The sequence below is a fragment of the Papio anubis genome, chromosome 20 (genome assembly GCF_008728515.1).
Source record: "Papio anubis isolate 15944 chromosome 20, Panubis1.0, whole genome shotgun sequence".
Classification (NCBI taxonomy): domain Eukaryota; kingdom Metazoa; phylum Chordata; class Mammalia; order Primates; family Cercopithecidae; genus Papio; species Papio anubis.
The window spans coordinates 10,482,573-10,496,424 of NC_044995.1; the positions used below are offsets into that span (position 1 = coordinate 10,482,573).

The 13,852-nt window shown below is 43.0% G+C and overlaps 1 protein-coding gene across 3 annotated transcripts in view; it reads right to left on the reverse strand.

Moving 5' to 3' along the window:
* NLRP11 (NLR family pyrin domain containing 11) overlaps positions 1–13,852 on the reverse strand; it is a 57,836-nt gene that overhangs the window by 38,187 nt on the left and 5,797 nt on the right. For all 3 annotated transcript variants that reach the window (XM_009195389.4, XM_021931464.1, XM_003916156.4), the window contains exons 2-4: positions 8,876–9,216; positions 1,637–3,206; positions 731–892 (exon numbers count right to left, since the gene is read on the reverse strand). In XM_009195389.4, the coding sequence (XP_009193653.1) occupies positions 731–892; positions 1,637–3,206; positions 8,876–9,152 (2,009 nt within the window). In that variant the 5' untranslated portion in view covers positions 9,153–9,216. The remainder of the gene's footprint in view (positions 1–730; positions 893–1,636; positions 3,207–8,875; positions 9,217–13,852) is intronic.

The following is a 13,852-nucleotide window of genomic DNA, read 5'->3' on the forward strand; positions in this document are numbered from 1 at the left end:
TTTTTCCCCATCGATATATCCTAGTGCTTAGATAAGCACCCCAAACAAAGTATGCATTCTTCTTGAATGAAAATAAAGCTAACTCCTGGGCTTCTGGAATCCTAAGATCATATATGTTGATGTGCACTGAATAGTTTAGTGACATTTCCTATAGTGCTATTATAAACTCAGATAAATACTCAATTTTCCCAATGACTGTTTAGGCAAGTACAGCTGTTTTTCACCTGATTCTAATGCATTCCCTAGGAAAGAAACTGCTAGACTCCTAGCCTGATCCATTTTTGCTTTCTTCCTTAGGATAAATCCAGTTGTTACTATTTCTTCCTGATGGCAAGGGACTACTTTCCCAGTCCACCTTTGTAGTTCTATGAAGCTGTGTGAGGACAAGGTAAACAGGTCAATGAGATGTAAGCAGAAGTGATGCAAGAAAGAGTTTGGAAAAGGCTCCATCAAGGAAGCTCCTGAAGCTTCTAGATCAACCTTTCCTTCTCCCTTCTGTTGCTTCCTGCCTTGAAGGCAGCCATGACGACTGGGACCTCAGACGCCATTGTGGCCCAAGGTCATCTTTATCATAGACACACTAAAGATGGTTGAGAAGTACAGAAGGAGCCTAGGCCCTGATGAGCCTGACCTGAAAGTGTGTTTTGTATATTATCTTCTCCCAGAGAAAGAAAAAGATCACCGTTATTCCTGGGGGAACCTCTAAGGCAGAAGTTGATATAGTACTTACTTGAGTGTACGAAGTTTACAGCTAGAATGCTCCAGGGCTTTAGACAGAATCCTTTCCGAAATATCATTAAGGTCACTGTCAAAAAGATGCAGCTCCCAGAGGGTGTCCATTGTACAAAAAAGAGAGCAGATCTCTCTCCAGTAGACAAGGCTCTTCATTTGACTACATAGAAGAAAAATTGAGTTTTCCGATGGAATCGATTCAACTCCAGCAATTTGTAAAACACGTAAATTAAAGTATCTTTTGAGAGTGTCTGTTGTCTGACCCAGACTTAATACCAGGCAGCAAGAAATAAAGTAGGGTCAAGCATGAAAAAACAACATTCAGATCCACTAAAGTAGTTGGTGATTCCATATTCAGGTAAGATACATCTGAGTGCAGAGCCTTTAAATGCGAGAATATTTTAAAACTTCAATATTAAAAATCAATGTTGCATGTTTTGTGCTATCATGAACATTCCTATAATGTAACAATACAAGGTTTATTTCTGTTTAATCTCTACAACAGATCTGAAGAAATTAGGTTAAACCACTGTTTGCAATGAGGCAATTCTGCCCCTCAGCAGACATTTGGTGATATAGATTTTTGTTGCTGTCACAAGTGGGGAAAAAGGGACCCTACTGGCCACAGGAGAGACCAGAGATACTGCTAAACCACTTACAATGCGCAAGATAGACCCCCACCACAAAAGAACAGCTGGCCCAAAGTGTCAACAGTGCCGAGGCTTAACTCAAAGTTTGAGTTTAAATAGAAGCAGAGAGATTTAAGTCACTGGTCTAATTAGAAGCTCGATTGGAAATTAAGTTCTTCATGGCCCCGAGTTTGTCTTGTTCTGGTCAACAAGCTCTAGAATTATGGGCAGGTCTTATGAAGACAGAAAAGAGGATTTATTTTTTAAAGACTCACCTAGCAGTTGGCCTTACAAGTGGCTCTTTGTATTCAAAGATGCGCTGAACACTCAACTTAAAAGTCCTCAGGTGACAGCAGTACTCAAGACAGTATAATGAGACCATCATATCCTTGTTTGATTGAAGGTAAACGGTAACCTCCTTGAGAGTGTTCACAACCTTCTTCACAAATTCTTCTTCCTGATTCTCAAAGAGACAGTAGAACAAAGACCCATGGTGCGTCAACTTTTCCTGGTCTCGGCCCAAATGTTTCATGTATTCCACCGAGTACCTCCTGAAGCTGTCTACCATGGGTAGCTGGTAGCCAAAGGTTGTCTCAAGAATCTTTCTCCTGTTTTCATTTAGAAGACCAAAAATGAAAGTAAACACTTGATTAAAGTTACAGTATTGTTCTCTCTTCTCTTTATACCCTCTGCTGCCTGAGGGGATCAGACAGTTGGGTACTGCCATCAGAAATGCAATGGCTGCACAAAACTCCTGGACGTTCAAGTGTATGAACTTGTAACGGTCTTTATGAGTGCTGCTCGGCAACAGAACATTCACGGCCTGCAACACACAGACATCAACCTCGGTAAACCCAACACATCTGAGGTCTTCACCACTGAAATTGAGGGTGCTCAGAAACAGTCCTCCTGCAGCCAGCAAACACAGCCGTCTTAGGAGACCTAGGTGATACTGATTGGCAGTGAGTCCAGCCTTTGATGTCAACGCATCAGCAAGAAAGTGGGCATGTAGATCAGTGGGTGTTTCGCAGCAGTGTTGGGGGTCATGCCCCTTGTCCATCTGCCGATTCAGGACAGTACATGTGATCCAGCATAGGATGGCGACCCGGCACAGACCCGTGAGTATTTCATCGTCATGTACAAGCATGAGGGCTGTCGACGCCCTCTGACGGTCGTTAAAGAAAGAGTGAAAATATAGCTCCCTCTTCTCATTCGAGAACTGCAAGGTCACGTAGCAGTCTGTGGTTTTCAAGAACATTTTGATGTTTTCCTCCCTCGTGGGCCTTGAGGAGATGAGGAACCAGCAACCTGGGGCCATTTGTCTCTTCAGCAAACTGACCAGGAGAATTGGAATTGGAACTTTCTGGGTGCTGTTACTACACAAAGCCTGTTCATTGACATTTAACTCGAACCTTAGGTTGTCCACGTCCTCCAGGATGAAAAGGAGTTTCTTGGGATCAGACAGGATGTCTGCAATGGGAGCCTGGCCGTCAGGCCAGTCCTTGGCGATCAGCTCAGCCAAGCTGCTGTCGGTCATCTGGTTTATTTCGTGAGAAGTGAGGTGAACGACGTACGAGATCATGTTCTGCCACATCTCGCCGTTGATCCACTTCATCACAGCCAGGTTTATAGTCATGGTTTTTCCAGATGCTCTGTCTCCCATCAGGAACACATTGAGATCGTTGGCTGAATAACAGCTGGTAGAATCATAGGCTAATTGAAGTACGTAGAACACATCTGATGCAACGTTACAAAAAAATTTATAATGAAATTCTCCAAAAGTGTGATTTTCCCATTGCAGCGTGAGTTTTCTCCTCATGAGAGCCTTGCATGCCTCCTGATTGCCTAATCCAGCGAGTATGGGGCAGAAAATAGAACAAAGATAAAAGTTCAAGATGTAAGAACAGTTTTAGCTTCTTTTCGTGTTGGATACAGGAAAAGTGTAGTAGAAATTTTTTACTTACTATATCACAAAGATATAGGTACAAAGATATTTACTATCATGTTGATTTGTTTTTGAGATGGAGTTTTGCTCTTATTGCCCAGACTGGAGTGCAGTGGCACGATCTGGGCTCACTGCAGCCTCCACCTCCTAAGTTCAAGTGATTCTCCTGCCTCAGCCTCCTGAGTAGCTGGGATTACAGGTACGCACCACCACGCCTGGCTAATTTTTTGTATTTTTAGTAGAGACAGGGTTTTGCCATGTTAGCCAGGCTGGTCTCGAACTCCTGACCTCAGGTGATCCACCTGCCTCAGCCTCCCAATGTGCTGGGATTACAGGCATGAGCCACTGCGCCTTGCCCATGTTGCTTTAAAGGAAAAAGGTTGAATAAAACCTATTTAACCCATACAATGGGGTCGACAGATCTGTTTGAGCATTGCTCTTTATCCTGCAAGGGCTTCCCTCTCATATGTTGGCATCAAGAACATATTTCTTTCCTTTTTGGGGGTTCCCTAGCATTTTATGTAGCCTTCAATTATAATGTTTCGTTTCACACCCAGTTTTTCCTTTGAGACAATAACTCGAGCTCAGGGACTGTTTCCTGGTATGTATTCAGCTCAGAGTATCTACTTATTACATCTTGGCCTGTCAGTCATGAGTTACACGTTCATCTTTCCTTCTATTTTCTTGTTTATGCATATCATTACTTAAATCCAGATCATTTAATGAACTACTTAAGTGAAATGATATATGGAATACAGTTAAAATGTATCGTAAAAGGGAGTCTGATTTCTTGAGAATACACAAGATTACAGTCCCACTGCAAAAACAAACAAAAATGTTAAGACATAAGTATAAAGCTATCGTACAGGTATGATACAGAAATGATCCAAATAAGTGAATTCCTAGAAGGAGATGACTTCTTCCTTAGTGAGCAGATACCTGGAAATGTTTTTATCCCTGGGTAAGGGCAGGCAGAAGAGGGAGCCAGGCAGCCTGGAAGAACTTTAATGGGATAAATAAAAGCCAACGATTAACAGCTGCAGCAGGGCTGGTGTGGTGGACCTGAATGTACTAGAATGTGACACGCTAGCTCCCTGCCGTGGAGATGAGCCTGATGGATAAACGGGCCTGATCCCACCCTCAAGACTACCAGGGCTGCCCAGTTCCGATTCATCACATCCCAACAGACTGGCCAAGACAGGACTTTCTCCTTACTGTCTTTATATATGATGTTCAGTATACAATAAAAAATTGAGATTCAAAGTAGAAAACCATGATGATGGTGGTGAGTATGGTTCGTGATTATAAACCATGATTTATAATCAAGAAAAAAATCTTTGGAAGATGTCTATTTAGGTGTTTTTTGTTTGTTTGTTTTTGGCCAATTTATTGATTGGGTTATCCGTTTTCTTGTTATTGAGTTCCTTATATATTTTGGATATTAGTTCCATATCATACATAGTTTACAAATATATATTCTCCTAGTCCAGGGGTCTCTTCACTCATTTCCTTTGCCATTGAGAAGCTTTCCAGTTACACACACACACACACAAACACACACACACACACACACACACGAGAATAAGTATGTGAGACAATAGATTTGTTAGCTTCATGTCCACATTCCACAATGGAAGCATATCTAAACATCACATTGTCCCTTATAATTACGCATAACTATTTGTCAAAAGTAAAATAAAAACTGAATAGAAGCATACGTACATATAACCCAGCTTTTGGAATTAGGAGGTAATAATTTTATAAGTTTCATAATATATTACATATATATCCCCATATATTATGTATATAGAGTATAAGAATCAGATGGATGCTCTGTAACTTAAAATATACACTATGCAAAACAAACCTTGCTAAACTTTCCACCTGTTAAGGTTCCCACCATGCTGGGCTAATTTTTCTATTTTCAGTATAGACGGAGTTTCACCATGTTGGCCAGGCTGGTCTCGAACTTGTGACCTCAGGTGATCTGCACGCCTTGGCCTCCCAAAGTGCTGGGATTACAGGTGTGAGCCACCGCGCCTGGTCATCCTCTACTATTTTAATAAGTTTTCAACATGCCTTTGACCTTCAATGGACTTTATAGATTACTTCTTCCATTCCAATTGTTCTCCTATCTAGATATGCTGATATAACTCACTTGTAAAAACCTTGGACGGATACCCATGAAAACTGATAAATCCTTACTCCTTCAGCAGGAACCCCACAATGGGGATGGCTTAAGATGTTTTTAACCTTATCCAAAAATGCTTAGGTGAAAATTTGATAAATCAAAACGGGCCTAAGTATAGTATAGGGTGTGACTTTTTTTCTTTTTCTTTTTTTTTTTTGGATACAGGGTCTCGCTTTGTCATCCAGGCTAGAGTGCAATGGCACAATCATGTCTCACCACAGCCTCTGCCTCCCGGGTTCAAGCAGTTGTCTCACTTCAGCCTCCCAACTAGCTGGGATTACAGGCACACGCCACACCTGGCTATTTTTAAATTTTATTTGTAGAGACAGGGTCTCGCCATGTTGGCAAGGCTGGTCTCAAACTCCCAGCCTCAAGCAATCCACCTGCCTCGGCCTCCCAAAGTACAAGTGTGAATCACTGCACCTGGCCTGACTATTTTTACACAGTTGTATCTGTCTGACTAGAGATTTCCTGAAGGAGATAGCTATTAACCTTAGGTATAGCTCAAGGTTGTGGGATTCTAGGTGACTTTAGTTTCTTTTTTTGTACTTTTTGAATACTGTATGCTATGTAATAGATTTTTTTTGGGTTGTAAATTTATATGCGAGAAGATGTGAAAAGCAGTTTTCAGCTTTCAAATAAGGTGGGTGAGTGAAGTATGCTAATCAAATGTCCCTACTGCTCACCGGATTCTGCCTCAGACTCTATCTTCTCATTTTGTGCTGGAGGTTTAAATCTGGGACCAAACCTGGACCTGGTCCACGAGATGGTTTTACTTAAATTTCAAGCCATGTTTTAATTTGAAATAGCTGCCAACCATTAAATGTTAAAAAGAGGCAGACACTCCAGATCTCTGGTTTCTCATCACATCAGAAGGGCTGGTAGTCCTGGGGCCTCAGTACCATTTTCAAATATCGACAGCAGTTTAGTAGATGTTCAATCATTTGTTTTAGGCTATGACTGGAGACAACCTGAAATCTTTTTCTCCATATGACCAATTAAGAGACAGTAGTAAACCTGAACATATATTTTACCTAGAGATGGGCAGCTACTTTGTACATTTTCAGTACTTGCCTGGCTGGTCCCTATGAGTCTTTCTAGATGGCTAGAGGATATACAATGGATAGGCCCAGGCACAGTGGCTCATGGGGTCAGGAGTTCGAGACCAGTCTGGTCAACATGGTGAAACCCCATCTCTACTAGAAATACAAAAAGTTAGCGGGGTGTGGTGATGGGTGCCTGTAATCCCAGCTACTCGGGAGGCTGAGGCAGGAGAATTGCTTGAACCCAGGAGGTAGAGGTTGCGGTGAACTGAGATCAGGCCACTGCATTCCAGCCTGGGCGACAGAGCGAGACTCAAAAAATTGTATATATTTATATATTATATATACATATATGTATATAATGTCTATACATATAATTATATACGTATAAAATATATAAACATATAACTATAAACTTGTATGTATATACGTATATTTACATAAACATGTATATATGTATATGCATTTCTATAAACATATATGTGTATATATATTTCTATAAACATATATATGTATATTTCTATAAACATATATAAATATACATTAAGATATAAATATAAATAGATATAAAAATAAAATGGATAGAAAAGACATGACAAAAAAGCCTGGTATTTAAAGTCAGTTACGTCCAGGCCTAGTGGTGTGTACCTGTCATCCCAGCTACTCGGGAGGCTGAGGCAGGAAGATTGCTCGAGCCCAGGAGTTAAGGCTACAGTGAGCTATGATTGCACCACTGCACTCCAGCATGGGCAACAGAGAGCCTGTTTTTTGTTTTTTTGAGACGGAATCTTGCTCTGTCGCCCAGGCTGGAATGCAATGGTGTGATCTCAGCTCACTGCAACCTCTGCCTCCCAGGTTCCAGGTTCAAGCAATTCTCCTGCCTCAGCCTCCCGAGTAGCTGGGATTACAGGCGTGTGCCACTACGCCCGGCTAATTTTTGTATTTTTAGTAGAGACAGGGGTTTCACCATATTGGTCAGGCTGGTTTCGAACTCCTGACTTCAGGTAATCCACCTGCCTCAACCTCCCAAATACTACTCTGCATGATCTTTACACAGAGCCCCCTATATTTCTGTAGCTGGATCTTACAGTAGGAGTTTACCCGGGGTGCTAACTCTCCATGATCTTCACACAGAGCCCCCTACACTTCTACAGCTGGATCTTATGGTTCTAGGACAGAGCTCCATGCTGGGAAATCTGCTCTAGCTAAGTACTTTGAGTCTAATCCTTTGGCTGGCTACTTTCATATAAGCTGGTTAGCATAATAGAAAATAAAGGTAGAATCAGAAAGCCACAAGATAGAATACGACCCTCATCCAGTCCATCCCTGGTCCTCACGTGACTTCCAGTTCTTTGGGGATGGAAAAGTCACGTATCAAAACCACCAAGCTAAACAATTCCATCAGCAAGTAGACTAAGGACATGAATAGACGCTTCTCAAAAGAAGATACACAAATGGCCAATATCTGATAGTCCTTGAAAAATGAATATGAAAAAAATGCCCAACATCACTAATGATCAGGGAAATGCAAATCAAAACCACAATGCAATCCCACCTTACTCCTGCAAGAATGGCCACGATAAAAAAAAATTAAAAAGATAGATGTTGGTGTGGACGTGGTAAAAGGGAACACTTTTACACTGCTGGTGGGAATGTCAACTGCTATGAAAACCAGTGTGGACATTCCTTAAAGAACTAAAAGGAAAACTAACCATTTGATCCAGTAATCCTACTACTGGGTATCTACTCAGAGGAAAAGAAGTCATTAAACAAGACAGACATGTGCACACACGTTTATAGTGGCACAATTCGCGATTGCAAAAATATGGAACCAGCCCAAATGTCCATCAATCAGCAAGTGGATAAAGAAATTGTGATCTCACACACACACACACACACACACACACACACACACACCACACACTACTCAGTCATAAAAAGAAATGAAATAATGGCATTTGCAGCAACCTGGATGGGACTGGAGACCATTATTCTAAGTGAAGTAACTCAGGAATGGAAAACCAAACATTGTATGTTCTTGTGAGTGGGAGCTAAGTTAAGAGGATGCAAAGGTATAAGAATGATACATTGGACTGCAGGGACTCAGCGGGAAGTATGAGAGGGAGGTGAGGGATAAAAGACTACACACTGGGGACAGTGTGCACCGATCGGGTGGTGGGGGCACCAAAATTTTAGAAATCACCACTAAAGAACTTACTCATGTAATCCAATACCACCTTTTTCCCAAAAACCTGTTTTTTAAAAAAAAGGCCCAACACTCAGCTTCCTGTGAAGTGCCCCGATTTCTACCCACCCTTCTCATGACCCCACTCACGGTTTCGTCTGCCAATGATCTTCATACAATGATCTTCCTTACGCATCATTAGAAATATGCTGTATAGCATATTCCATATATGCTGTCCCTCATAAGAGATTGGCAACAAGTTAGCCAGTTCTTCTTTTGTCGCCCTTAAATTAATCAGTGGAACCTGTGGCAGTTTGAAATCCAGAATCTTGCGTGCCAGATACTTCTTAAAACTCTGAAATTCCTTGTCACTGAGATTCTCCAGATACCACAGCAGGTCAAAGTCAGTAGAATTCGATTCTGCCATCTTGCTTCTCCAAGGAAGGCAGACTTCAGAGAGAAGGGATTTTGAGGCACCAGAAATAGGAGATCTAAAAAATAGATGTGGAATCAGACAATCAAACCACACAGTAATGCCAATTCATCCAAAGCTGACATCCTAGAGAATTCCTGTGGTGTGATAGAAGCTCCTTTCTGATAGATCATCAATGATAGGTCTGAACTCTTTCTGTCTGGGTCAATGGCCTTGTCAATCGATCTTGGTAAATTTCTAGGTTCTGTTAAGGTGGAATATCAGTTGTGTTAAAAGGCAACATTCTTATGGTAAAAGTTATCCCTGATTAGCAAATAGCATATCGGTTGAGAATCGAGTATCATATAGGAACGTTGGAGGGGAAGTGTTTCTTTTGAAATTGTCACCCCTGTGTAGACTGGAAATCTATGCTTATGGTCTGTTACAAGATAGGCTGTTGTATATGAAACTCCTCTAAGCTAGAATAATCTGTATGGCAATTGGCTGTATTTACAATGACTATACTCCTTGGAGGTATGTCATTGATACAGATAAGGACTCCTAATGAAGAGGCAACTGTTATAATAAGCAAATAGGCTGTTTGTGGTCTTGTATGCTGCTGACAAGAAATCTAAGTTACGATGTACTCTGTTCTGTCTCGTTACTATATAAATGAGCCAAAGACAGTCCCTAGGTTATTTTTTTCACTCTAGGCTGAAACCTGTTAGTGCATAAAGCCCACTGGCTTCAAACTTTGTTTATACATCCAATTGTTTCAAACACAGCCCAAATAAGCAGATGTTTAGTCATGTAGAACCTGCCTGCTTTGCATACCTCACAGAACTGCTCCCAGCATCTGCTAGCAATAGGTGAGTCCCCAGGGTCAACATGACTACAAGGTGCTCCTGCCCTTTGGAGCTCTCGGACCCAGGAGATGCTCCTCCCCAGTGTACTGCATCACCACACACCACACACACACACACACACACCACACACATACACACACACACCACACACACCACACACACATACACGCACCCCCCACACGCACCCCCCACACGCAGCACCCCCGACACGCACTTCCCCACACATGCACCCCACACACACATGCACCCCACACACACGCACCCCCCACACACACACGCACCCCCCACACACACGCACCCCCCTACACACCACACACACCCCACACATACACACACATACCCCACACACACACACACCACACACGCACACCACACACGCACCACACACAACACGCACCACACACACACACCACACACAGACACCACACACAGACACCACACACAGACACACCACACACAGACACACCACACACAGACACACCACACACAGACACACCACACACAGACACACCACACACAGACACAGACACACACACAGGTCGCCTCTCCAATTCTACCCTACCTCTGCAGGGGTTCCCCATCTTCCTCTCCTTCTGAGTAGGGACCCACACACTGTAGCCCCTGGACAGGCTGGGGACATGCCCCACACACAACCTGTGAAAACGCCAGCCAAAAAAGCGTGTGTGCAACGGCCACCTTTGGTTATCTTTTCCCTTGACCAATTTCCAAACCCTGTGAGCCTCCTACACCTGTCAGTTTCAATGTCAGTCTAATCCTGATATCATTACACTCAGTCATGAGAAGTTGAGATTGCAGAGTTGTGACTGAAGAATCCATCCCAGAGCCTTGACCCAACACGTCAAGGCACTCAGTTGATGACGAAGCTGGAGAAAGAAGATCTGATCAGATATGAGTGGATGTGGATTGGCCAACGTCTCCATGGGTTTACGACAAATGCTTTGACGCCGAGAACAAGGGATAAATAGTCCCTTTGGGGGAGTAAATGCATGTTGGAGAATGGCAGGTAACTTCGAGGCTAGACTGCTCCATCTCCAACCACGAAATAAACGTAACTATATACTCAACCGTCACTAGGTTGTTGGACGTAAAGAAGCCACCGGCGAAGCTGATAAGATGTACCAAATACAAGACAGAGAGTCAGTGGTGTTGTAGACACACTCAATGGTGATGCCTACCTGAAGGGCAGAAGTAGGCACAGTAAGCTTGCAGACCTCACATACCGGGTACCGTGTTAGAGGATAGAGCCACTGGGTTGGATTGGACTCCACTGTGGCCATGAAGTACCTGGTAAGATACTCATGATCCGCCAATAAAGGGGTAAAAACATGAGCCTACTGACACGTACCTATGGTACCTGAGTTTTGCAGCAGGGCTATGCAAATCCCCAGTGCCCAACAAGGTAAAAACTATGACACTATCATTCTGGAACATTTGCATTTGGTTATCTTTTGGTTATCCTTTCCCTTGACCAATTTCCAAACCCTGTGAGCCTCCTACACCTGTCAGTTTCAATGTCAGTCTAATCCTGATATCATTACACTCAGTCATGAGAACACTCCTCCCTAAAGGAGGGCCTGTAACTAGTAAGCGGTCACTCTGTTTCCCTCTCCTCCCCTAAAGGAGCTTTTAAATGCATGGTCGAGCTGGCAGAAAAAAATAAGGAAGTCAGTGAGTTTCAGAAGGCAGACATGCACCCAGGGAGTTGCTTTGATGTTAGGTCAGGTGAAGTCGAGCAAACTTTGGCAGCCTAGAGCTCAGTTTTAAGAAATCATATACAATTTTAGGGCAACCCTGGGGCACACTGAGGTGGGAGGACAGATGAAAGGCCACCACTCGGTGGCAGGGGAGAGACAAATGAGAAGGTTAACTAGAAAACCCCGCTGAACAGAGGGTGGTGTGGAATTCTTACTCTGCTCAGTATCGGGTCTGAGGAGGAAAGGTGAAACAATGGTACCCTTTGGGTTCCTAAATCTGAGCTGGACTTCGGAGAGTCATCATTCCATAGCTTTTCGTCTCATGTTTATTTTTGTATTCTGGACCTAAATGCACAAACATGCTAAGAAATCTTTCCTAAAACTTCATTTTTCAGAAATGTCTTAATCTCTCAACTCTGAAAAAAAAAAACGTTACATGAATAAAATGGAACATGAAGCCATAAAGACTGGTCCTAGGTCTGTATTTGCTGGACCCAGAAAGATATTTATAATCCACTATTAAGATGAAAAGCAATGAATGGGACAGTTACCCTGATATATGTACATACAGGCGTCACGTCAGCTGAAGTGAGGATTTCAGGGTGTACAGAAGAGTGTTAACATGACAGGTCTGAGACTGCTGTCTTTAGGATCTGCCTGCTGCATTGGCCATTGGCTAGAATCTGGAACTTGGATGTGGAGGGCGCCCTCCACCCCCATTCCCAGAGCTGATTAGAGTAGCTCACATGCCTGTATGGCTTATACAGACAACATGGCTTATGCTAGAGCTTTGCTGTCCTTCTAGAAGCCTGGAAGCTTGCATTTTCCTTCCATCTAAGCAGTGAGCCAATTTTCTTAGCACCGTTTAATGCATATTTTGGAATATGCTAGGGAGAGGATGTCTATGTGACCAGTTCTCTCTCTCTCTCTCTCTTACACACACACACACACACCCGAGCACTGAGTTTGTAATGATCTTCCACAGCAGACAACATCTCGTGTGTTTTTCACCACTTGCTGCTGGGGGAATCCCGCATGACCTGGGTGACTCTGCCGGAAGAGGACACTCGGGAGACTGGTTTCCTCTGGATTTTGTCCCATGTGCCTCTTCGCTTTGCCAATTCTGCTTTGCAGCCCTCATTGTAGTAAGTCACAGCTGTGAGCAGGACTGTGCCAAGTCCCAAATCATCCCACCTAACCCAACTAGGGGGTGGCATTCAACACCTGACCCACAGGGTAACAGGAAATAACCTCACAACATTGAATGACGTCCTCCTAAACTCACATGACCATCTCTTACCTTGCAGCAGGCAGTCCCATTAACATTGTTAGTTATGGGAGATACACTTTCAGGTCTAATTACTCCCTTAAATTGAAGTGTCCATCAGGGCAGGACCACTGTTTCTCTTTCTCCCCAGTGTTCTCAGCCTCTGCATCCATAATTGACCCTTAGCATATTTGCCAAGAGCTCAGTTCTTTTCATGCTCATATGGTTAACAAGACTGCCTTAGTTGGCCGGGCACAGTGGCTTACACCTGTAAATCCAGCACTTTGAGAGGCTGAGGCGGGCAGACCACCTGAGGTCAGGAGTTCGAGACCAGCCGAGCCATCATGATGAAACCCCATCTCTGCTAAAATTACAAAAAATTAGCCAAGTATGGTGGTGGTGGGCACCTGTAATCCCAGCTATTTGGGAGGCTGAGACAGGAGAATCACTTGAACCTGGGAGGCAGAGGTTGCTGTGAGCTGAGATCGTGCCACTGCACCCCAGCCTGGGAAACAGAGCAAGACTGTCTCAAAAAGAAATAAGATTGCCTTAATAGTCTTAGTGGAATTTCTCTTCTCTCTCACCCTGAAATGATATCTTTATGTCATGACTGAAGATGTCAAAGAAAAATTTTGGAACTGAGGCTTAGAATTTTATCAGACTGCAAAATTAATAATTACGTCACTTAAAGTAGATCTGTACTTCTCATGGAGAATACTTATTGCAACAAATTTTAAATCCCATGAGAGCTGCTATGTGTGCACATGTGTAAGGCCACTGCAACCCCAATTAAGTACATCATAATTATGGTATTACAAATCCATAGATATGAAATATGCATTAAATGGTGCTGAGAAAATGGGCTCA